This window comes from Bos mutus, chromosome 7, assembly GCF_027580195.1.
Source record: "Bos mutus isolate GX-2022 chromosome 7, NWIPB_WYAK_1.1, whole genome shotgun sequence".
In the NCBI taxonomy this organism is placed as follows: domain Eukaryota; kingdom Metazoa; phylum Chordata; class Mammalia; order Artiodactyla; family Bovidae; genus Bos; species Bos mutus.
Genome location: NC_091623.1, coordinates 83,832,605 through 83,854,732, shown reverse-complemented (window position 1 = coordinate 83,854,732; position 22,128 = coordinate 83,832,605). Strand labels below are relative to the sequence as shown.

Genomic DNA, 22,128 nt, shown 5'->3' with positions numbered 1-22,128 from the left:
GCAGGCTCAGCGCCGCAGCCCGAAGCGCTGGCAGGTGGGGCAAGTCCAGAGGATTCCGAGCCGAGGGTGGCGCCGCGACCCCAGCGCTCAGGAGCTCAGGTGCTCCCCTGCCTTCCCGGGGCCCGCTTCTCTGTGGAATCTGGGTGTTTTCTTCCGCTGTCTGGGGTTTGTCTCTCCCCGCATCATTCATCAAGGTGCGTAGCGGTAAAGTGCATCCCGGACAGAGGGATGCTGGGACAGAGGCCTCTGGAATTACCCGCTTGTTTGAGCTGCCGTCCCTTCCGGTCCGGGACTGGGTGGGGATGGGAGCTCACCGGTAGCCGCTGCAGGCAGGCCCCTCCCCAGACGTTAAGGCAGGCAATTCTTGGCACAAGGAGCCCTGGCCGTCGGGAGGGGCGGCTGGGTTCTTGGCTGTGGGGGCAGTTCTGCCAGCGGATCGGGGGGTGGTCTTAGTGGGGGGGGAGGGGGCGGCGTGAGCATCCAGCTCCACGTGGGCTTTGGCGACTTCGAAAGAGCTGAGTTCTGGGGGAGGGTCCGTGGGGCACCGCTGGAGACGAAGCCTTCCTGCCTCCCTCCTGCGGGCGGGAGCTGGCGAAGGAGTGGCTATTCTTTAAATTCCTTTTTGAAATTACCCGGTTTCTGTTTCTAGTATGTGCTTCTTGACCCGCTTTCGGGACGACACGTGAGCCCTGGTTTTCCTAGAGGCCCCCCGGGCTTCCTGAATTGAAAGGGAGCCGGGGCGCTCCTTTCTGTCACCCCTTTCCCTCTCGGGGGGTGGAGGGCTTCCTTTGGCCTGAAGGGGATGGGGACGGAGGGAGGGGGGACCCTTTTTGTGCACTTGGGCTGGGGGTGTGCTGCGTCCCTTCCCTGGGTGTGGGGGCCCGGTCGGCAGCCCCTCCAGGTGCGCCCTGGGGCAGGTCTCCGGGCCGGCAGGGTGGGAGTCGGGGGTGGGGCGGAATGTGGGTTCGGGGGGCAGCGCCCGGCCGTGGAGGCTGGGAGGGCGCGCAGTCGGGGCGCCTCAGGCCTTGGAGAAGGTGGCGGCAGCGCCGGCGGGGCCCCCGGGGGCAGCTCCGGGCTCCTCGGCCCAGCGGTTCATGCAGCGGCGACGCGCGTTCATGAAGAAATTGCTGACAGTGTTGAGCTCCAGGCCGAGCTGCTGCGAGATGGTGACCTGCATCTCCTTAGACGGCCGCTTGTTCTCCTTGAAGATGGCGATGAGCGTGCGCCGCTGCAGGTCGGTGAACACCAGGCGCTGCTTTTTGGGCTGCAGCGCGCGCTCTTTCTGCTGCTCCTGCTCCTTCCGCTTGCAGGCTGCGGGCGAGCGCGGGCGGGCGGGCGGGCGAGAGGGACGCGGCGCCACCGCGCGGCCGGACGGGAGAAGACAGGCCACGTGTCCCGGAGCATCGAGACATCAGGAAACAGAAATGCGGGAAACGCGAGAGATGGAGAGACGACACGGGGACAGGGCCAAAAAGACAAGGAGACACAAAGAGCAGGAGGCAGCGAGAAGGCGGTAGGTCGATAGAGACCACCAGTAATGGAAGGAGAGGGGGGCAGACAGTCGTGGGCGGGGAACAGAGACAAAGGAGGCAGATGGGGGCGGGTAGGGGAGACAAAGAAGGGGACATAGTGTGAGCACACTTCCACAGGCACGGGTCGTCACGCCCTCCCACACCCTTTCTGCATTCTGAGCCCCTCCTAGCCTCATGTCCCCAAACTACCCCTCACCCCCCAAGAATCCTGACCTCAAGAGTACAACTAATGTTGGTGGCTTTCTGCCCTCCCTCCTGAAGCCCACACCTGGGGGATGTTGGGGGAAATGACCTGGAAACCCTACATGTGAGTTATTTGGCTCAGTGTAGACCTGAGTGAAAGAATTGGTTAATTAATACCTCTTTGTGGGGGGGTGGGGTCACAAACCCCAGGAACATCCCCCTGGAATGATGGGGCAACTAGGTTCTCGGAAGACAGGTGACAATCCATGTCTCCTTCCCTGTTGACCTGAGGCCTGATCAGCTTAGGGATCCAGAATCCAGCTAACATGGTCATCCACTTGGTCTGATTCTGATCTCTGAGCCCCTACTCTGGCCTCCCTCCACCAGCAGGCTGAGACCAAGGCTTGGCACCCCTCAGGTCCCCCAGGGAACTTCTGGAGGTGGGGAATTGCAAGACCAACCCTCCCTCTGCCAGAACCACCTGGCCCAGATGACGCGGAAGGCATAGGAGGCCGCCCTATGGTCAGTGCTTGTGTGCTAAGTCACTTCAGTCATGTCCAACTCTTCTCAACACTATGGACTGTAGCCCTCCAGGTTCCTCTGTCCATGAGATTCTCCAGACAAGAATACTGGAGTGGGTTCCCATTTCCTTCTCCAGGGGAATCTTCCCAACCCAGGGATCAAACTCATGTTTGCCTGTATCTCCTGCATTGCAGGCAGATTCTTTACCACTGAGCCACTTGGGAAGCCCCCTGTGGTGGGTGGAAGCTTGCAAAGGAGAAGGGGCAGCATCTCAGAGTGGTGGAGCTAGGGTGGAGCCTATGGTCGTGCTCCCCCCTGCACCAGCTCCAAAGCGGGCCCCTCCCCTCAATGCTGTGGGGCCAGTGGATGGACAACATGATCTTCACCAGCCAAAGCTGGCTACCTCCACCTGGGGACTGGCGACATCAGCGAAAACTCCATCAGGGTTTCAATTCCTTGTCCACACACCAGTCAGGGACAGTGGGTGGTGGACACCCGCCCCATCCTGCCTTCCCACAAACCACTTGCCCCAGCGACTCTGTCACCCCCAGAGTGGCTGGTGGCACAGGCTGTACTAGCAGATCTCCACTGCCAGCCCTGGTAGCCTGCTGGGACCACATACCAAGCTGGTTTTTTTTGGTTCCGGAACAGTCTGAACCAGATGACATGCCAGATCAATGTCCACACACGTCCGTAAAAAATAAATGAATGTCCCCTGTGCTGTGGCTCATTTCTCAGTGATGACAGCTCCCCCTCTGCCCCCAAGTCCCCCCCTCCATTTGAACTGATGCACCACTTCCTTTTCTGGCTTCTTCTGACCTGGAACACACAGTGCTTCTAATTGGCTGTTTCAGGCTTCATAATTAAATAAGACTGGCAGGCAGAGGTTACTGGACTTTTCAGAAAAAAGCCTCTAATGAAGGAGAGAGAGAGAAAGTGAGAAAAATGGGAGGAGGACTGGGGGCTGATGCTCTCAGAAGAAACAGATAAGATAGGTGCAATTAGAAGTCAGATTCTGGGAGGGGTAAGAGAAGAATACTGTATCCATGAAACAAGAACCGGATGCTGTTCAATAGAAAGGACCATGAAAGGGGCAGACAATGCTCTTAGAATTTAAGTATATTATAGCAGGAATAAAGTCAATGTAAGAATTGGGACATAGGAACTTTCCTGGCAGTCCAGTGGTTAGGACTCTGCTTTCACCACCAAGGGCCTGGGGTTCATTCCCTGGTTGGGGAACTAAGATTCCGCAAGCCATGTGGCATGGCCAAAAAGTTAAAAAAAAAAAAAAAAAGAAGAAGAATTGGAACATAAAGCAAATATCCCTGGAAATACAAGTGGATGCAGAGATGAAAAATGAGGGAAAGATGATAACAAAGTTTGAGGATGAATGTGCAGGTTTGTCATCTGAGCAAGAGGCCATCCAAAACTAGAGGAAGGGAAGCCCAAACAAATTATATCAATATGATTAGAATAATATGTGTGTGTGTGTGTGTGTGTGTGCTCAGTCATGTCCAACTCGTTATGACCCCATGGACTGTAGCCCACCAGGCTCCTCTGTCCATGGGGTTCTCCACATCTCTTGTGTCTCCTGCATTGGCAGGCAGATTCTTTACCACTGCACCACCTGAGAAGCAGTTGGAGGACATGAGAATTCAGTTTAAAACAGCTCATGAAATGCTCAGCTCAATAAATTAAAAAAGACTCCCTGAGGCTCACCCTTGTGAAATGTCAGGGACCCAGCGTGAAAAGAAGATAAATGCTCCCAGAGAGGAAAGCCACATGCCATTTGGAGAACCAAGAATCAGAGTGGCTTTAGGCTTCTCAAAAGCTATGAGCCAGTGGAACAACGCCTTCAAAATTCTGAGCAAAATCTATATTCAGCTAGAATTGTGTGCCCAGCCAAACTCAAGCATGAAGGCAGACTAAAGATATAGTCAGACATTCAAGGTCTCCAAAAGTTGACTTTTGTGCACCCTTTTCTCAGAAAGCTATTAGAGGGCATGTTTCATCAACATGAGGAAGTAAATCAAAAAAGGAAGATGTGGGATTCAGGAAATGTGATTCAATCTAGAAGAAAAGAGGTATCCCATATGAAGAAGGGAGACCCTGAAAGACAGCAGGACAAAGGCACCAGGGACAAGAGGTCAGCCCAAGATCAGAGCCGGTGCACCAACAGAAGTAGAAAGGGGAGATGTCCTAACAGGTGTTAGTTTTGCATTTTGTTGGAGGATGTGGGAGAGTTTGTGATAAGCAACCATAAATTCCTGGAAGAACAAACAGCTGTACAAGAAAGGAGACAGAAATCCTAGTACTGTATGAGGTAAAACCTAGGAGATGAACCATGTACCAGACAGCATTTTGTATACAAAGTGGGGAGAGGGAACATTTATTCATGTTTTATCTGCATAAAGAAACTTTGATGGGAGAGAGAGGTTCAGGAGGGAGGGGACATATGCATACCTATGGCTGATTCGTGTTGCTGTATGGCAGAAACCAATGCAACATTGTAAAGCAATTAAAAATAAGTATTAATTTTAAAAGAAAGAAACGTGGAAAGGAAGCACCAGGAACCACCTTGACCTCTCATCTCCTTGGAACTGGCCAGCTTGTGAAGCTCACAAGAGGAGGCCACATCCCCATTCTTTTAAGGAAAAGCTGGATCTCGGGCAGCAACATCAGGGAAGAGTCAAAACTCAGCCCAGGCCTTTACATTCTTGCCACCTGTTGTGACCTCCAATTCATTCATTCACTCATGCTTTCATTCACTCACTTAGAATTGTTCTCACAAACTCAACATGCATTTATAGGAAGGGCAGAGATACAAACATTTCAGAAAGCCTGCAAGAGCTTTACACGTCCAGGGCCTTCCATGTGCTGTTTTTTTTTTCATCCTTGAGATAATTCCATAAGGCAAGGAGATTCTTTCCTACTCAGAGAAGGTAGGCCACTTGCCCAAAGTCACCCAGCAAGTCCTGGCAGGGACAGGACAGGAGCCAGGGTTGACTGGCAGATGGAAGGGAGGTAAGATGTGGGTCGCCTCTTCCTCACCCACCTCCTTCTTGTCCAATCCAGAGCCGAGTGGGGGCTTCAGAGGCGGAGGCTGAGGGAGGGGCCAGCCACAGCAGAGTCGTGAAAAAACTTCGCGTTTTGTCGATCACAGCAAAAAGAGGCTCCGCTCTCCCCCCCGCTTCCCGGGCGTTCAATCTAATTACAGCTCCTCACAGCCGGATCGATCTGGGCTCCAGTCGGAGCTGTTTACCGCGAGCAGCTTTTGTCACCGCTTCATCCCCCACAGCCCCCAGCGGCGCCGGCCTGGAGGCCCCTGGCCCCGCGGGGGTGTCAGTGCGGTAGGGGAGGCGGCCCAGAGCGGCTTCCTCCGCCCACCAGTATCCCTTCCAGCACTCAGGATCACCCTAGTCCAGCCCCCAAATCGCTGCTGTCCCTGGAGGCAGCCCCAGGAGGAGGAGAGGACAGGGAATGGGCCCCTTTCACAGAAGTGAAAACAGAGGCTGTGAGAGGACTGACCAGGAAGTAGCCTGGGGAAGAGGGGCCGCTGGGAGCAGCCTGGGGTCTCCCCACCCACGGCCCCCAGACACTGCCCTGCCAGTTCTAGGCCCACCTCTCCCGCAATGATCTCCCCTGGGGACCACCACTGTGGTGTGCCTAGGAAGCCTCCTCCAGCATCCCCTCCACCGTCCCCTGCTCCCCCTGCGGCTTGTCCACCTCCATTCTTCCTCCCCCATCAGGGTCGCTTATCTGCCCTCCATCACCTCTGCTTCTGTCACCTCCACCATCACCATCTCCTCCACCTGCATCGCTTCCACCTCCGCTGCCTCTTCTGCCCTCCTCTCCACCACCATGGTGTCCACCTACCAGCATCGCCTCCATTACTTCCACCTTTACCACCTCTACCAGCATCACCTCCTCCTCCACCATCACCACCACCTATGCCAGCACCACCTCCATCCACAGTCTACCTCATCACCCCATCAACACCACCTCTGCTCTCATCATTTCCTCCACCTGCACTCTTAACACCATCCATTTTATCCCCTCCAAAACTGTCTCCTCCAATACCCTCACTTGTACCATCAAACCCCATCATAGGGCTCACCTTGTATGTGACTAGTACAGGGAGTACATAGCCCAGTCCCCTTACCAGGGCTTCCCAGCTTGTGGTGGGGGGACAGGGAGGGGCTCCAGACTCAGGCCCACACCACTAACCATGGTTGCCATGACAGCACAGGAGGAGCCAGCTGGGCTGGCTTGTGGGATTTTGGGGGGGTTGTCTCTCAGGGACCCTGGGAGTCAGTTCCTTTACAAGGCCTGCTTCAGTCTCAACTGCAAAACTGGGACCCTCTGCCTCCTTCAAACATTTTTCAGTGTGCCGTCAGCTATCCGCCCCCTCCTCATCTCAGTCAGCCCCTTACCCCCACTGTCTCTCTGTTCTTATGTCCTCCTGCTGCCCCGACTCAGCTCACAGCTTCGCAGCCACACTGGTTTCACCCCGGGCACAGACCAAACTCAGGCCTTTGCAAATAGCTGCCACCTCTGCCTGCATCGCTCTTCCCCACGTTTCTTCATAGTTCCCTCGTCTCCTTCTAGTCTTCACTCAAAGATCTCATCTCATCTGTGAGGTCCATCCTGACCCCCCTCTCCAATTTAATTCTGCAAACTCTCTCCCTGCTCAGCTTTTTTCTTCCTTTCCCCCTGACAGTATTTACCATTCTCTCAGGGAATGAAGGTTCTGGCTCCAACTTTCTCTCCTGTCCGCCCTCCATGACCTCAGGGACGGAGAATCTGATACTCGGAGCCAGATTCCATGATCTTAGAGCATCCAGGGTCTCCATCTCATTGCTGTCAGTCATTTTGGAATCAGGGATGAGGAGGGTCTGGGGCTGGCTCCTGGGAGTCCCGGAGGAGATCCAAGGGGATACAAAAGAGGCCCCTTTCCAAATTAGCCTGCTCCTATGGGGTCGCAAAGAGTCGGACACAACTGAGCGACTGATCTGATTTGATGTGAGGGCACCCCTCAAGGGCTGCTGCTGCTGCTGCTGCTAAGTCACTTCAGTCGTGTCCGATTCTGTGCGACCCCATAGATGGCAGCCCACGAGGCTCCCCCGTCCCTGGGATTCTCCAGGCAAGAACACTGGAGTGGGTTGCCATTTCCTTCTCCAACCCTCAAGGGCTAAGGGTGGGCTTTTCTATCAGTCCGGCCCGAGTTTCCCGTTGTGACCGGCAGGAGGCAGTGGTCTCCCGCCCCAGCACAAGGCGGGGCTCCGGGAAGCAGGGTCAGCCAGGCTGGGCCGCATCCCTGCGGCAATGGCAAAGGGAGGTGAGTGGGGGTCACCCTCAAGTTCCCTTTCATTTCAGACCCTCTGAGGCTTACTCCCACAGCACCTCTGTCCCTCCTGCCTCCTGCCGTTCTAGGAAGTTGCTCACCTCCAGGAGCCAAGGGGGCAGTCAGACCGGCCACCACGTGGGTTACTGCCCGGTGCCTGCCTCTGAGCCTGTTTCCTCACATGGAAAATGGTCTTAGTCATGAGCCCTGCCTTGCCAGGCTCTGCGAACGGGTTTAGCCAGAAAAGTCCTGAATAGGGTGATGGCACTGAGCTGAGGCTCTCAGCGCCCATCTGGGGCTGCGGGGCAGGGGCTAGGTTCCAGCCCCCACTTGCAGTGCAGCTGTGAAGTGCCTCCCCGCCTCAGGACATGCCTCAAGCCTCAGCACCTTCCCAGGAATCTTCCTGGAGAGGGGAGGGATGGAGAGGCCAAGGTTCGGAGCAGGGCGGCCTCAGCCAAAGAACTCCTACACATCCCTCAAGGCCCAGACTCAGTGGCCCTTGCCCCAGGAAACTCTTCTCCTTACCCTCAGCAGAGCCCCACTTCCCTCCCCTGGGAGCCCTCTGATGTCCAGCACAGAGTGGATCCACAGGAGGCTGTGGGCCGACTGTGTCTGTCCACTGACTGACGCCCCTCCCCACTGTGGGTGGTGGGGGAATAGCCCATACTGGAAGACCCTGCACAGGGAGACCTGGTGGCCACTGCCCTGGAGGGCCAGGTAAGGCGGTAGGACCCCAGGAGCACCCTGTCTGCAGTCTGCCAGGGAGAAGCTGGGGCCCTGGATTCAGTCACCCCCTCAGTGGATGGGGAGAACCAGGCCCCCACTGGGTGGAGCTGGGGTTGCACCTGTTAGCTTCTGTCTGACCCACCGCTGCTGCCTTCCCCCTCCTTCTCCCCAGACAACCCCTCTCCTTCTCTCCTCCCTTCCTTCCCCTTCTCCCGCCAGTCTCCCCCTCCCCTTCAGGTTCCTCAGCATCTTCATCCCTCATCCTCTCCCTCCTCCTTCTATTTCCTCCTCCTGAGGCCTGCTGTGGTCCACCAGGGTGACCTGGAGAATGAGTGGCCCCACTATGCCTGTCCAGGGCCATCCCTAGCCCAGCCAGCTGACCACATGGGCTGTCTGTCCCTGTCTGTTGGATGTGCCTGTGTGAGGACACAGGGCCCGGCCAGGTGGACAGAGGTGTGAGAGGGAGGTGGTGTGTGCAGTGCACTTTGCTGCACTGGGAGAGTGTCCATGCAGACCAGACCACAAGTGTGAGTGACAGCAAGTGACCTATGATGGTAGGCAGAGCCGTGAGTGTGACAGGTGGATGGGAGGGACAGTGCGGGAAGGCTCAGAGGATGAGGCTGGTCAGTGGGCAGTACAGGAACACCCAGCCAGACCTCAGCGTGACCTTGGCTTGCAGCTGGCCTGGAGGGTGTAGTGGACACAGCATGGACATCAGATGGAGGGTGCTGTGTGAAGAGTCAAGGGCATAATGTGACTTCTGGGTGTGACAGCCAGTATGGGTGGCCCTGAGCCCATGGGGTCTGAGTGTACAGAATGCAGGATGGGCCACCCAGACCTAGGGCAGTTCTTGTCTGCTCTTGTCCTGGGACTGCTAGCTGCCCCCACCCCCCACCACCACCCTGTCCTTCCTGGTCAGCAGGCTCCAGGGGCCAAGTGGCCCTTCGCATACACTCCGTGGTTTACAACCCTGGTCCTGATGTCCCCATCCGTCCATGGAAGTGGGGGTCCCACCGTACAGCAGTCCAAATGCAGGCCAGGGTGGGCCTGCAGCCATCACTCCTCCCTTCACTAGCTCTTTCTCCACACACTTATCAAGCGCCTACTATGTGTGCTGTTTGGATAGCTTTGCTGGGGAAAGCAGTGAGTAAGATGGATGCAGCCCCTGCCTGACGCGATCTGATGTGATGGCATGCTAGCCAAACAATCAGAGATACAGGGAGACCCATGGCTGCCCCGATGTGCAGCGGGGGTGAAGGCGGGTGTGGGTGGGCTATTTGTAGGGGAAGACCTGAGGCTGCCTGGGTCGGAACAGATCTGGGCATGGAGGGTAAAATAGGAGGCCGAGCTTGACATCTGGGGACAACGGGGGAGAGGCATAGTGAAGCCCAGGGAGACGAGGCAGGAGCCAGGGTCGCACTAGAAGGGTGACACCCCCAAGAAAGTCTGGGTTTGACAGGAGACAACAACAGCCAGACGGTGGCCCCCAAAATCAGCGACCTAGGAGCGTTGTCTCAGTCCTTCTGTGTGGCACTCTGTGCTGTGTTCAAGGTCCCCAAAGAGTTGCTCTTGTCGGCCCTCTGCCCCCCTGACCTCATAAGCCTGTACCCCACAGTGTCCATCCACCTGGGTACAGGTTGGGGTATGGGAGCAGGAGCTGGATTCGCTGTCCCCTCCTTCCAGCCACCTTCTGAGCTCAGCTCAGCTTCTTGGAGCAGACAATTCAATACGGAGCCAGGTCCCCGGCTGGGATGATGACTGGTTTCCTTGGCGACACATCCCACCCCGGCCACCAGCTGCCCAGCCCCAGATGTGGGGCACATTGATACACCCACCTGGTGGCTTGTCCCCACTGGGCTGTCTGCCTTGAGCATTCCCCGCTGGCCTCCTCTGGCCAGAGACAGTGAGTGACTTGCCCAAGGTCACACAGTGAGCCACTAGGAGGGGAGCTGAGCACATTCATACCTCCATCCTCTTTATCCATACCCTGCATCCCTGCAGGCCCCAGTAAGAGGTTCTCATGGATGCGGGGGGCGGAGTCATCTCCAGGGAAACGGAGGACCCTCTGGAAGCCTCAGGAGCCCCCTCTGCCTCTGCTGCCTCCCTGATCTCCACACCCGCTCCTTGCGTCCTCTCCTCCCCTGCCCGCCAGGTCTACACCTCCCATCTCCCAGCATCTGAACCACCTTGGCTGTCGCCCAGCCTCCCTCCATCCCTCCCTTGATCCCTCCCCCTTCTCCTTCCCCTGATGGGATTTTAATGGCCGCATTTTCAAATTAGTTCTGAGCCTTTCAAAGACTTATCAGAGAAATGAGCATTTCCACTGGACTCTGGGCTACCCCTGGTGTGTGTGGGGGAGGGGGGCTCCATCTGGTGGTTGCAGTGTCTGTGATGGGGGACGCTGGGGGTGTCCAGGGGCAACTCTCATGCCTCGAACCCCCTCCCCATTCAGGCACTGTGGAGGGGAGGGGTTGGTGGTGGTGGGGGGGCAAACCGCATCAGTGCGCACACAGAGCTTTTATTTAAAAAAAAAAAAAAAAACTGTTAACAGTCACAGCGGCCAGCAGTTGGAAATGGATTTGAAAAAGATGACAGGAAAGGAACCGGTGATAAGAAAAAGCGTAGAGAGGCCAGCGCACAAAAGGGAGGGGTGGGGGGAAGCGCAGAAAAGGGAGGGGTAGGGGAAGCCAGCATCTCAGTGATTGGCAAACTCAGCCACAAGTAAAGTCACAAGCGAAATGGTGGCGGTGCACGTGCGCGCTGCTGCCTGGGGCTGACCGCAAACCATCTGAAACCGCCCAGGTGTCCACCGGGCGGGGAGGTGGTTGAAGAAAGGAGGGAACGGCCAAAGAGAATATTACGCAGCTGGCAAAAGGGCCTCCGAGGCGCTGTCTTTCCTGATGTGGATGTTCCGTGTCAGGAAGCAAAAGCACAGGAGAACTGCGGGGGTGTGGGGGTGGGTGGTCTTTTGGTGGCATTTTTTTAAAAGAGGAAAAGAAAAGAACGTGCATTAGGGGTGCTGGATTAAGTGTCACCTCTCTTTAGAAGGAGAAATAGAAACTGGGATTTATAGAAAGGAGGACTTGGCGAATGTGTCCGCTGTTTGAAAAAAAAAAAAAATACAATGTTTTTGAAAAGAACAGGCTGGGGAAGCAGAAGGCAGGCAGAGGGAGCGAGCAGGGTCTTTGTCGAGGTTCCCCAACGCACTGGAGCTTTTTTCTTTATCCGCTTTGTGCTCCAGCCGGCTGCGGATTCTAGTCTCCATTTGGGGAAACGGAAGTGCTCAGGGGACACGCCTTGTCCACGGTCACGGACCCGAGCTGCCGCCGGCCCGTGCCTCCCTCTCTGGGAGCGCCCCGTGTCCCCCGGCGCTGAACCGTTTGCATTCCAGGCGCAGCGACCCGACGTTCCGAGCGAGCGCACAGCCGAGCACGCCAAGTCCGACGCCGCTCTGGGGCCGGGAGGGAGGCGAACCCAGACACGGCTACCCCTGGGTGAGATGTGATTTCCCCCCGAGTGGTGGGATGCGAGCGCCGCCGGTGACCCTTCTGGGACGCCGCGGGTGTGAAGTGCCAGTGTTCCGGTCTCCTTACACTGGGCCGCGCGCGTCCACCTCCCGCCGAGCTGTGGAAGGCAGGTGCACGCTAGATCCTTTCAGGTTTGGGAGATCCCACGTCCGCCGCGGACAGAACGGCGGAACGCGGAGGCCCGGGTTTTGCCCGCGGCGGCTTGGCCGGCACTGCGGGGCAGCGGCGGCCTGGGGCAGTGGGAACCAAGGCACTGACTTCCTCCCCAGGGCACGCTCGGTTTCGTAGAGAAGCATGAACCCTGCTGTATCCGTACCAGGCCCCCAATTGCCCACCCCGCCACCGCTCGCGGGCGCGACCTTCTCCCAACCCCCCAGCACTAGGGAGTAGGGTCGGACAGCAACTGCCTGGAAGCGGGTGTGGAGAAGTGGTCAGGCGGCCCAGCTGGGGTCCATGAATAATTCCTGGCCGCTCGAAGCGGTTTCGGGAGAGAGAAGGGGGTTCTTCCCCACATCCCCAGCGCCCCGTGCTGCCTCCGATCGCCAGACCCGACTTGAGCCGGAGACTGCGCTCTCTTGTCCTAGTGTGGGCGCCTACTTGTGTCCCGTGAGGACCTACCCTCACATCCCCGTTCCTTTGCATCTCTGCTTAAGTTCCCCATGCGCCTCTACACTGCGTCCCGGGCACGTCTACACTTCCGTCCTTTCTCTCCGGCGGCCCACGCCAGTCATGGACGCCCTACTGGTCCGTTTCCTTCTGCCAATCTGTGGCTTGGTGCGTGTGACTCTTTAGGTCTAAGCCCCTCGCCCACTCCCACATCAGTCCATAAAGCAAGACAGGAGGCAGGAGGGACCCTGCCCCAACCTCATCTTGACCCCACCCACATCCTGGCCCCATCCGCATACCGGCCCCACTCATATCTACACCTATTTGGCCGAGGGGAAACTGAGGCCGCAGGTGCCCCAGGACACCCCAAGGTCAGATGGGTCTCCCAGGCTGGTCCTGGCTCCAGACCAGCTTTTCTCCTCCCCTAGGAGCACAGCCTTCCTTATTGATCAAGGGCCATATTTAATTAAAAACTTGATTCAAACCAGCCTAAGCTGCCCTGGTTAAGCCGAGCTCGCTGCTACACACAAAGACTCCAGCCATAGGGGCCGGCCTCCATCCTTACAGCAGTTCTGGCTTCCCGCCTCCCAGCCTTTTGTCCTTGGTGTTTCCACCCGCACTGAGGCAGAATAGAAAGTTGCCTCCACTTCTGGGATCTGGAGAGCGACCAGGCATGGTATTAAGAAGAGAAATGGTGAGCCCCCTCCAGCTGCGGAGAGGACTCCAGGGAAGGGGGTGGAGCCTGGAGACCAGCGTGGAGAAGGAGGCGGCCAGAGGTGGGTTGCTCCGACTAGAGTGGTGATGATTGATAGGGGGCGTCGGGGTGTCGGAGGAGGCTAGGGAAAATGGCCCTGTCTTGGTGAGCCCGAAGGCAATGGCACCCCACTCCAGTACTCTTGCCTGGAAAATCCCATAGACGGAGGAGCCTGGTAGGCTGCAGTCCATGGGGTCGCTAAGAGTCGGACACGACTGAGCGACTTCACTTTCACTTTTCTCTTTCATGCATTGGAAAGGGAAATGGCGGCCCACTCCAGTATTCTTGCCTGGAGAATCCCAGGGACGGCGGAGCCTGGTGGGCTGCCTTCTATGGGGTCGCACAGAGTCGGGCACGACTGAAGCAACTTAGCATAGCATAGCATAGGATTTTCAGCTAAGGAGACTCGGAATAAAGAAGCCAAAGCCCAGCTCCAGGACCTCTGTGTGCTTCTCTGTGACGTGGGGGTGACCATCCAGTCTCTCAGGCAGGAAGTTCTCCGACCTGGGGTCCAGGGAGGCTGGACATTCAGTGACCCAAATTCCCCCTGAGGGCTGGCAGCCAGGAGAAGCAGAAGCAGGTGGCTCTGTGTTCAGCAGGAGGACACTGGGACTCGACCTCCACTCCCCCTCTACCCCCCGCCCACCCCCTCGAGGGTCTCTGGTGGTCCCTGGCGGGGCTCCCATGGGCACAGAAGTCTGTCCAACTCTGTGTCAGGAGGAAAGTGCAGGCCTTCCCTCCTGGCCCAAGCGTCACCCAAGTGTTTGTAAGCTGGACCTGGATGTAACCTGGAGAGCCTTCCTCTTAGTCCTGGCCTCAGTCCACTGAGCTCTCCTCCCAGCCTTTGTCTCTGCTGGGCCCTGAGTGGGATAGGAGCCTGAGCCACTCAAGCCCCACTTACTGCCAGCTCCACATCTCCCCGCTTGTGCAGCTTTGGCAAGAGCGTCCCTTTCAGCCCTGGCTTGGTGGTCTGTAAAGTGGGCTCATTATCTGAACTGGCTTAACAGTCCCTCATTCCTAGGGGAGGGGGAGGGCTCTGAGCACCCCAGACAGCCCCCTCCACATCTGACAGCCAGAATCACGGAACCTGGGCAGGGAGCTGGCACCACCCCACTTGGGGCTTGTGTTCTATAAGGGGGGCTGGTGTGGGGGCCCCTGGCATTGTACTCAGACCCACAAGGCTCTGGTACCCACAGCCCCAGACAGTCTCCCCCTACTCCCTGTTTCTCGGGGCGGGGTCTGCAGTGCCCCCTCTGGGTCCCAGACCCCCTTCCAGCTCCCCTGCCCACTCTCTGTGGGTTCCACGAAGCACAGACTGCCGGTGGTGACCCGGGTCTTCCCTACAGACTAGGAGGTGTGGTGTGAGCAGGTGAGAGTGAGTAAGCAATGTGGCCTCAGGGTGCAGGTTCTGTGAATGTGTCCTTAGGGGTTCTGGTGGGGAATGAGTTGATAAGAAAAACCTCAACAAGCACCTCGGAGGTGGCACTTGATTCTGTCCATTTCTCTGATGAAGAAACTGAGACTCAGACCCTTGCCCAGGATGAGTTAGTGATAGAACCCAGGTGAGGCCAGTTATCCAAGTTCTCAGCTAGGATGTCTTTCCTAAAGGATCTGTAAGAGGTATGGGCCCTTGTGGTTGGTTCAAGGTTAAGTTTTACAGAAGGTACATTGGCCTTTGGGGGGTGGGGTGGGCAGATCATTTATGGGGTTTGGGTAGTAGTCCTACCAGAGTAGACCTCTCAGTTGAGTCTCTTCAGCCTAGGAAAGCCCCCACCCCACCTGCCCGCCAGCTTTTCAACACCTGATGTTGGATACAGAATGGGTGGGGGACAGGCCTGTCCTAGTCTGGGGGGAGGGGCAGTTGATGTGTCTTTTCCCCTTCCACCACCGTCCCCCCCAGACTCCCAGCCGCTGGTCACTGCCCTCACTGTGCCCACCAGCTTCAGCTCCAGAAATGGCTCCCTCCCTGCCTCAGTTTCCCCCACCAGCGGTCTCCCTCATCCTTCAGGGATTCTAGGTTCAGGGCTCACTAGTGAGCCAGGAGGAGAGGACCCTTCCTTCAATCGCCACCATCTGATATTTTATATATATTCTCTGATCAGTTACAAAAAATACTTTTCCTCCGGAGTTGCAATTTAAACAATATTTGAAGACGGGCGAAGTTATCGACCAGGCGGCGGTGATGAATTAGAGCCGGTAATTCGAATTCATCGACCACCCCGCCCCCGCAGAGAAGTCCATCAGCCCCTCCCCCAGCCCCTCTTCCGTAATTACCGTTTGAGACGGAGTCTTCCAAGGGAGGGCTTCGAAGAGGTGGCGGCTGGGAAGCTGCGGGGCTCTAAGGACCCTGAGGGTGGAGCAGGGTGAGACCCCACCAGGACAGTGGGGTTGGGGCCTTGCAGGATGGGCCGTCCCCAGAATCTCAGAATTCAGACCCAGAGCCTGTCTACCCCAGTGCACACATTTTACAGATGGATAAACTGAGTCGCAAAGAACAGACAGGTCTGGGAGCAACGGAGTGGGGAACCCTGAGGTCTACCTGGCCAGATTTCTTGGGTGCTTCAAAAGAAAGAAATCCCCCTTAAGTCCTCAATCCCAGAGGACTGCCGGCTCCACGTCCCCCTGCTTGTGCAACTTCGGCAAGTGCGTCCCTTTCAGCCCTGGCTCTGTGGTCTGTAAAGTGGGTTCATTATCTGAACTGGCTTAAACAGTCCCTCATTCCTGAGGAAGGAGAGAGGTGGAGGAGCTGGGAGCCGTCAGGTTCCAGACGAGTGACCCCAGCTGAGGAGCTGCCGTTGGGAGCCGTCACCTCCCGTTTCCAGTCTCCTTTTCTGCCTCTTTGTCTCTTTTTGTCTTTCTCACTTTGTTTTTGCCACTGTCTCTCCCTACCTATCTCTGTGTCTTTCTGCCTGTCTCTGCGTGTGTCTTTCTCCGTCCTTACCGCCTCCTGGTCCAGGGCGGTGGGGAGGACACCCCAACGGGACGCCCACAGCAGCTGGGCCAAGAAGCGAGGCCGGAGACAGAGGCCCGCAAGCGCGCGGAGGCGGGACCGGGGCGCGGAGCTGCCGGCCGGTCCGGGGATGGCGGGCGGCTTTCGCTGGGCTCAGGATGGGGACTGGGGAGGAGGAAGGGCGGTGAGTGCGGCCTGCCGGGGTCGGACTGTGCGGGTCGGCGGCCTGGAGGCGCCTCAGGCTGCGCGTGCGGGGCGGCGCGTGGGGGAGAGATGAGCCAGGCCACCTCCCCCTAACCGCTGCGATTTGCCGCCACTTAACCGCTTTTCATTTGCGCAGCGACCGGAACTAAAGGCCTCTCAGCCGGTCGGCTCCTAATTACCCCACGACCCAGCCACCTCTAACATTCTAAGCCCAGCCCCGCGCTCTGGACGCGGTCCTGAGCGCGCCCAAGGTGCAGCAGGTGCCCAGGGCCCGGTGCGCGGACCAGGCGGGCGGCAAGATCACAGAGTGGGCAGGGGCCTGGGGAAGCAACGGAAACAGGCCAGGTGTCGCGGTTTAGTGTCCCCTGGACCTGAGCATATGCCAGGCCCTGCCCTCAGGCCCTGCATTTCCCCTAGGGGCCCCCAGACGGTCGCTATTCTGAGTCCCAGTCCAAATGGGGAAACCGAGGCTCAAAGAGGCGAGGAGGCTCTCTACCGCCACAGAAGTCAGGGAGGCCCGGCCGGGATGCAAGCGCGGGCCGCCTGCCCTCCCCTGCCGGTTGGCGCTGCTCTCCCACAGCAGCACCCCCACAGGGATTTCTCCCCTGAAGTCTGCTATTCTAAGACGCCCTCATCAACCTCTTGGATGGCCCCGAAATGTGCCATTCGAATGCCACAAATGGGTTCTGTTTCTTACATGATGTGACAGTGGAATTAAAAAAAAAAGGAAACTGGTGTGTGTCCTTTGGGTACACATGTGTCAGACACAATGTCCCCGAAATACATGCCCTGGGGAGGAGGCCAAAGGTGGCCAGAGTGGCGGTAAGTCAGACCTCACCAGTGACCCCATTCGACAAGGGCCTCTTAGTATCTGTGGTGTCAGAACTCTGCCTTTGGCCTGCTCCCTAATGTCACCTGCATCACGCACACACAGCAGGCCATGACTGTGCATTGGTGTGCTTGAGTGTCTCCTGTGAACACACCTGTGTCACTGCATGTGTCACGAGGGGGGTGGGGCAGGACAGAGTGGATCCTGTCTTCAAACAAGACCGTCCAGGTTCCTGATGCCATTTCTAACATTTCATGGCAACCTTCCCACGCACTTGGTCACCTGCCACATGAAAGGAGGATTTATTCCCCAATGTGGAGGATGAAGGAAGCCTATCGGAGGCTCAATCACCTTGTTCTGCAGAGGGGAAACTGAGGCACACGTGTAGGTGCAGGGGCCCCAGGTTGTCCAGGTGGCCTGGGGGAGGGGAGCAAATAACACGGACCCCTCTCCATCCCCCACTGGCAACCCAGTCTTCACAGCAGAAGGCTGCAGACACAGCCAAATCCCTCCCATCCTCCCCGCTCCAGGGGCGGCTGGTTGAGCCCTAGCCCGCTCCATCCAGCCCCTCTCGCCCCTGTGCACAGAAGCGATCGATCAGGTGCCTGGGGCTGCTATTGTCCCCATGGCTGGGGTGGCTGCAGCCCCTCCCCAGAATGGCCAGGAAAAGACCCTCCCCACCCAAGCCAGGCCACCACTGCGAGAATGGGGGCTCTCCTGCACTCCCCCTACTCAGCAGAAGCGGTCCTGGGCAGCGGCTGGCTGGGGGCAGGTGTGGACCCTGCTGTTGTCAGCTGGGAGGGAGAAGAGGGTCAATGAGCATCAGTGGGAGTAAGATGAGGAAGCAGAGAGAGGTAGAGAGGGAGCAGGACAGAGAGGACGAGGAAGAATAAGACAAGGAGGAAAATGTGGATCAAGCAAAGAAATAGATACCAGTTTGCCCCGACAGAGAGAGTAGAAATGAGAGAAACACAAAATGGAAAAGAGAGGCGGGTTCGGTGCGCGCACTCGAGCCAGGAGCAACCGCGCGGGGAGGGCGGCCGGCCGGCTGGGGTGTGAAGGCCTCTGGGCCGCGGGTCCCCCGGGCCGCCCCTCCCCCGCCCGTTCTCGAGTGACCTTTGCCAGCGGCCGGAGGGGGGAGGGGGCTATCGATCGCGGAGGCCCAGCTACAAAGAAGCGCGCGCTGGGGCCGGGGGCTGAGCGCGGGCCCGGCTCTGGCTGCGGAGGCGCCGGTGTTCGGTGCACGGTTCCTACACTCTGCCCCCGGAGCGGGAGGAGCAGTGAGGGGCCGTTCGGGGGAGGGGGTGGCACTCCGAGCTGAGAGCGGCGGCACGTCTGGATCACACCCCCAACCCCGCCACACACACACACACACACACATCACACACAATGAGCGACCCTGCTGGCAACTTGCGGATCCTCCAGCAGTCTGAAGGGACCCAGGGATCCCACTCCCAGTTCCTGGAGGGACTGAGCGCGAGTGTAGACTCCCGTAGGGGAGGGAAGGCGGCACAGACCTTTCCCTCCTTTTGGTGACGGTACAGACGGGCAGGGGCGAAGATCGCGCTCTCACCTCCTGCAAGGGGGTCCCTAGCGGGCGGCGGAGTGCCAGGCCAAATGGGGAGGGGGCCGGGACTCTCCGCCGACGCATTGCCTGGTGCTAGGGAGGCCCCCGGAGCAGGACCCCTAGGGTCGGGCGGTGCGCGCTGAGCTCCTACCTGCCAGGCGCAGCGCCGACATGCGCTGGAACTCGGGCTCCTGCAGCCACTTCCACATCCTGCGGAAGGTCTCACGGCCCGATTTGAGCTTGCTCCAGGGCTTGGGGTTGCGCAGCAGGTCGGAGAGCGTGCCCTGCGAGCGGCACAGGATGCGCTGCGCGAAGATGGCCTGCGGGATGCTGTAGCGCTTCAGCTCCGCCGTGATGCGCTGCGCCACCTCCTTGGTGTTGATCTCCTCCGCCGCCGCGCCCGCCCCGGGGCCACCGCCGCCCGCGGCCGGGCCGCCGCCGCCCGCGTGAGACCCGTGCGCTCCAGCCGCCGCCAGCCCGCCCAGCGGCGCCAGCAGCCCCGCGGTGCTCCCGCCACCCGCGCCGCCGCCGCTGCCGCCGCCTCCGGACAGCCCGCGGGCCAGCGCGTCCTCCGCGCGACCCAGCAGCGCGGCGTGCGGCTCGAAGGCGGCGGGCGGCAGCAGCTTGTCCCCGGCCAGGTGGCCCGGTGCGCCGTAGGCGGCCAGCGGCGGGGGTGGCGGCGGCGGCGGGGGCTGCGGGGCGCCGTGCAGCGCGGGCGGCAGCGCATTGGGCAGCGGCGACAGCGGCGACCCCATGGCGGGCAGCTCCTTGCCGTAGGGCCCGTAGAGGTGGCCCACGGAGGCGAGCGCCGCGCGCTCGTCGCGCATGAGGGTGAAGCTGCCGCTCACGCTGGCCGCCAGGCGCTGCGGCGGGGGCGGCGGGGGCGGCGCGGCGGCCGGGTGCGGGTGCGAATGAGGGTGGCCGCCGTGTGCCCCGGCTACGGCCGCGGCCGCCGCATGCTGGTGGAACTTGTCCGCCACGGCTGCGAGCGGGGGCAGGTGCTGCAGCGGCGTGAGCGTCGTGTAGGTGCCGCCCAGGCCCGGCGCCTCGCAGGCCATGCCCATGGCCGGGTGCAGCGGGCCGGCCAGCTCCCCGCGGAAGTCAGCGCCGCCACCCGCGCCGCTCGAGCCGCTCGCGCCCCCGGCGCCCCCGCCGCCGCCGCCGCCGCCGCCGTCCAGCAGGCTCGCCATGCCGGCCACTAGGCCGGGGCGCCCGGGCGCCACCAGGCCGCGGTGCTGCGCCGCTGCCGAGCGCGCGTGGCTCGGGCTTAGCAGCTCGCCCGCCTGCGCGTGGGCCACGCCGTGCAGGCCCCCCAGGCTCTCCAGGCTCAGCTCCATTCTCGGCCGCCGCGCGCGGACTCCTCGCCGGCTCGGCCGCCCGCCCGCCGCGCGCGCTCTTCGGCGCCGGCCCGGCGCGCTCAAGGCCGCCGCATGGCCCCCGCCCGCTCCCCGGTGGCTGCGCGCGAGGCTGCCCGGCTGCGCGGCGTACGGCCCGGCCCGGCTGCGAGCGCGGCCACCAGGATGTGGCGGGGGAGCGGCCGCCGGCGCCCGGGCCCGGGTCTGACGTCAGCGCCCCCGCCCACCGGCTCCCCTAGCCGCCGCCTCCCGCCGACTAGCTCTCCGCCCGCCCTGGCCCCCTGGAGCGCCACGCTGGCCGGAGTGGGCTAGACTCCGGGCTTCTGCCAGACACCCTGCCACTGCCTCCACCATGCCCCCTGGGGATCAGTGGTACTCGGGGACAATGGACGGAGGTCGAGGACAGACTTCACCGAGGCGGGGCTGGTGACTTAGTCTCTGGGGCTCAGATTCTCTGTCTCCTCCAAGGGTCGTGAAGGTTACTTTCCTCCCTGGCACCTGTGAGTCCATCTTTAGGGAGTGCACCGGAGTGTGACTCAGTGGGGGCCTGTGATCCAGGTGTTGCCCCCTTCTCACGCAGATCCCTAGGAGGTGGGCTCTCTGCTCCCAAACCTCCCTCTCTCCTAGCATAGGTCGGGAGTCACATCGTGCCCCCAAAGTTCTCTCTGGGGGGAGGGTGCTGAAAGGAAGGTCCTCAGGCTGATTCCCAGCCTGTGTCTCCAAGTGTCTGGATCTGCTCCCATGTGTAGGCACTGGGCCCTCAGTTTCCCCAGCTGTACAATGGAGCACCCGGCCTCAGGGATGCTAAAAGCTCCTCCTATTTCCAAGTCCTTCTAATTGCCTCCATCTCCAGCGTGAGAGCAGCTTGGGGGTGACTCTGCAAGAACCTCTGTCACCCTCCAGATCAGGCAGGCCTGATACACATCCTCTTTGCTTCCCAGGAAGCCCCTGGTCAGACTCCACCCTCTCCCTGGGGTTTCTCTTTGCGGTGAGAGGAGGGAAGGTGCTCCTTTTCCTCCCCACCTGGAGACAGGTGAGGCCCAGGGACCCCTGGAACTGGGATAAATGAGGGAGCCTTCCACACTCAGAGACCCCCTCCCCCACTGTGATCCCTTTGTGGGAATGAGATGCAAGTCAGGAAGGGGAGTCCAGAGTGGCCAAGTCAGACCCCAAAATGTGCCCCCAACTGAAGAGCAGGGTGTGGGGTGAGGAGGGATTCCCAAAACCAGCCCTACCCCTTATTCCTGCCCAGAGGATAACCATTGCCTTTTCCCAAAGCCGGAGGAGGAGGGTAGGGCTAGTAAGGTCTGTGATGGAGTCCCCCAGGACCCCCCACCTCAGCAGGGAGGGTCAGGGCTCTAAACCATGGGTGGAGGGCTGCAAAGGCCCTGTCAGGGAGCTCCCCCTCCATGCAAACCATTGGGCATGTCGCTGTCTCACCACCTTCAGCAGGATTGGAGGTTTGATTCTGGGAACTGCCACTGGACTTGGTGTCTGTGCGGTGGCTCCTGTGTCTCAGTTTCCCTTTCCCTGACTGGGGTGGGGGGAGGGGAGGGGAGGGTGCCTTCCTACCTGCCCCCACTGAGAGCCTGGGCACATCTTTGCTGTCCACCATAGTGGGGAGGGGGTAGGCTGTCTCCCAGTGCAGCAGTGCAAGGAGGTTGAAGGACCAAGATGATCCGACCCCCAGCTTGCACAGCGGGGTGTGGGGATCAGACAGTAGAATGGCCTGAGCTATGTCCTGGGGTGGAACAGGGCACTAAAAAAAACACTGCCTCCCAGTGCCTTGTGCTTAGGACTTAGCATTTAGTAGCCACTTACTGTTTACCAGGCACATACTCTTGCTTCATTGAGCCCCGAGGGGAAGTTGTGCCTCTGTTCAGCATCCACAGCAGGTCCAAGGTAGAGAGTGGTGGCTGTGGCTGTTCGGGGTTTTGTCCAAGTGCCAACACTGCCCCCAGGTCCTGGTCCACTGAATTTTCAATTCAGGATTTACATAAAATTTCAGGGACACCCATCTTCCAGGTAG

General features: G+C 59.4%; 1 protein-coding gene across 1 annotated transcript; it reads right to left on the bottom strand.

Moving 5' to 3' along the window:
• Nucleotides 1-1,018: 1,018 nt before the first annotated feature.
• On the bottom strand, nucleotides 1,019-20,081 carry ONECUT3 (one cut homeobox 3). Its single transcript, XM_070374872.1, has 2 exons — nucleotides 18,896-20,081; nucleotides 1,019-1,311 (listed from the first exon to the last, which is right to left on the bottom strand). The coding sequence occupies exons 1-2, from the start codon at nucleotides 20,079-20,081 to the stop codon at nucleotides 1,019-1,021; spliced, it is 1,479 nt and encodes a 492-aa protein (XP_070230973.1).
• Nucleotides 20,082-22,128: the final 2,047 nt, after the last annotated feature.

Coding starts and splice junctions, on each gene's coding strand:
- ONECUT3 (XM_070374872.1), bottom strand. CDS start 20,081: ATGGAGCTGAGCCTGGAGAGCCTGGGGGGCCTGCACGGCGTGGCCCAC. Junction 1,312..18,895: donor GTCGGCGCTGCGCCTGGCAG/GTAGGAGCTCAG, acceptor GCTCGCCCGCAG/CCTGCAAGCGGAAGGAGCAG.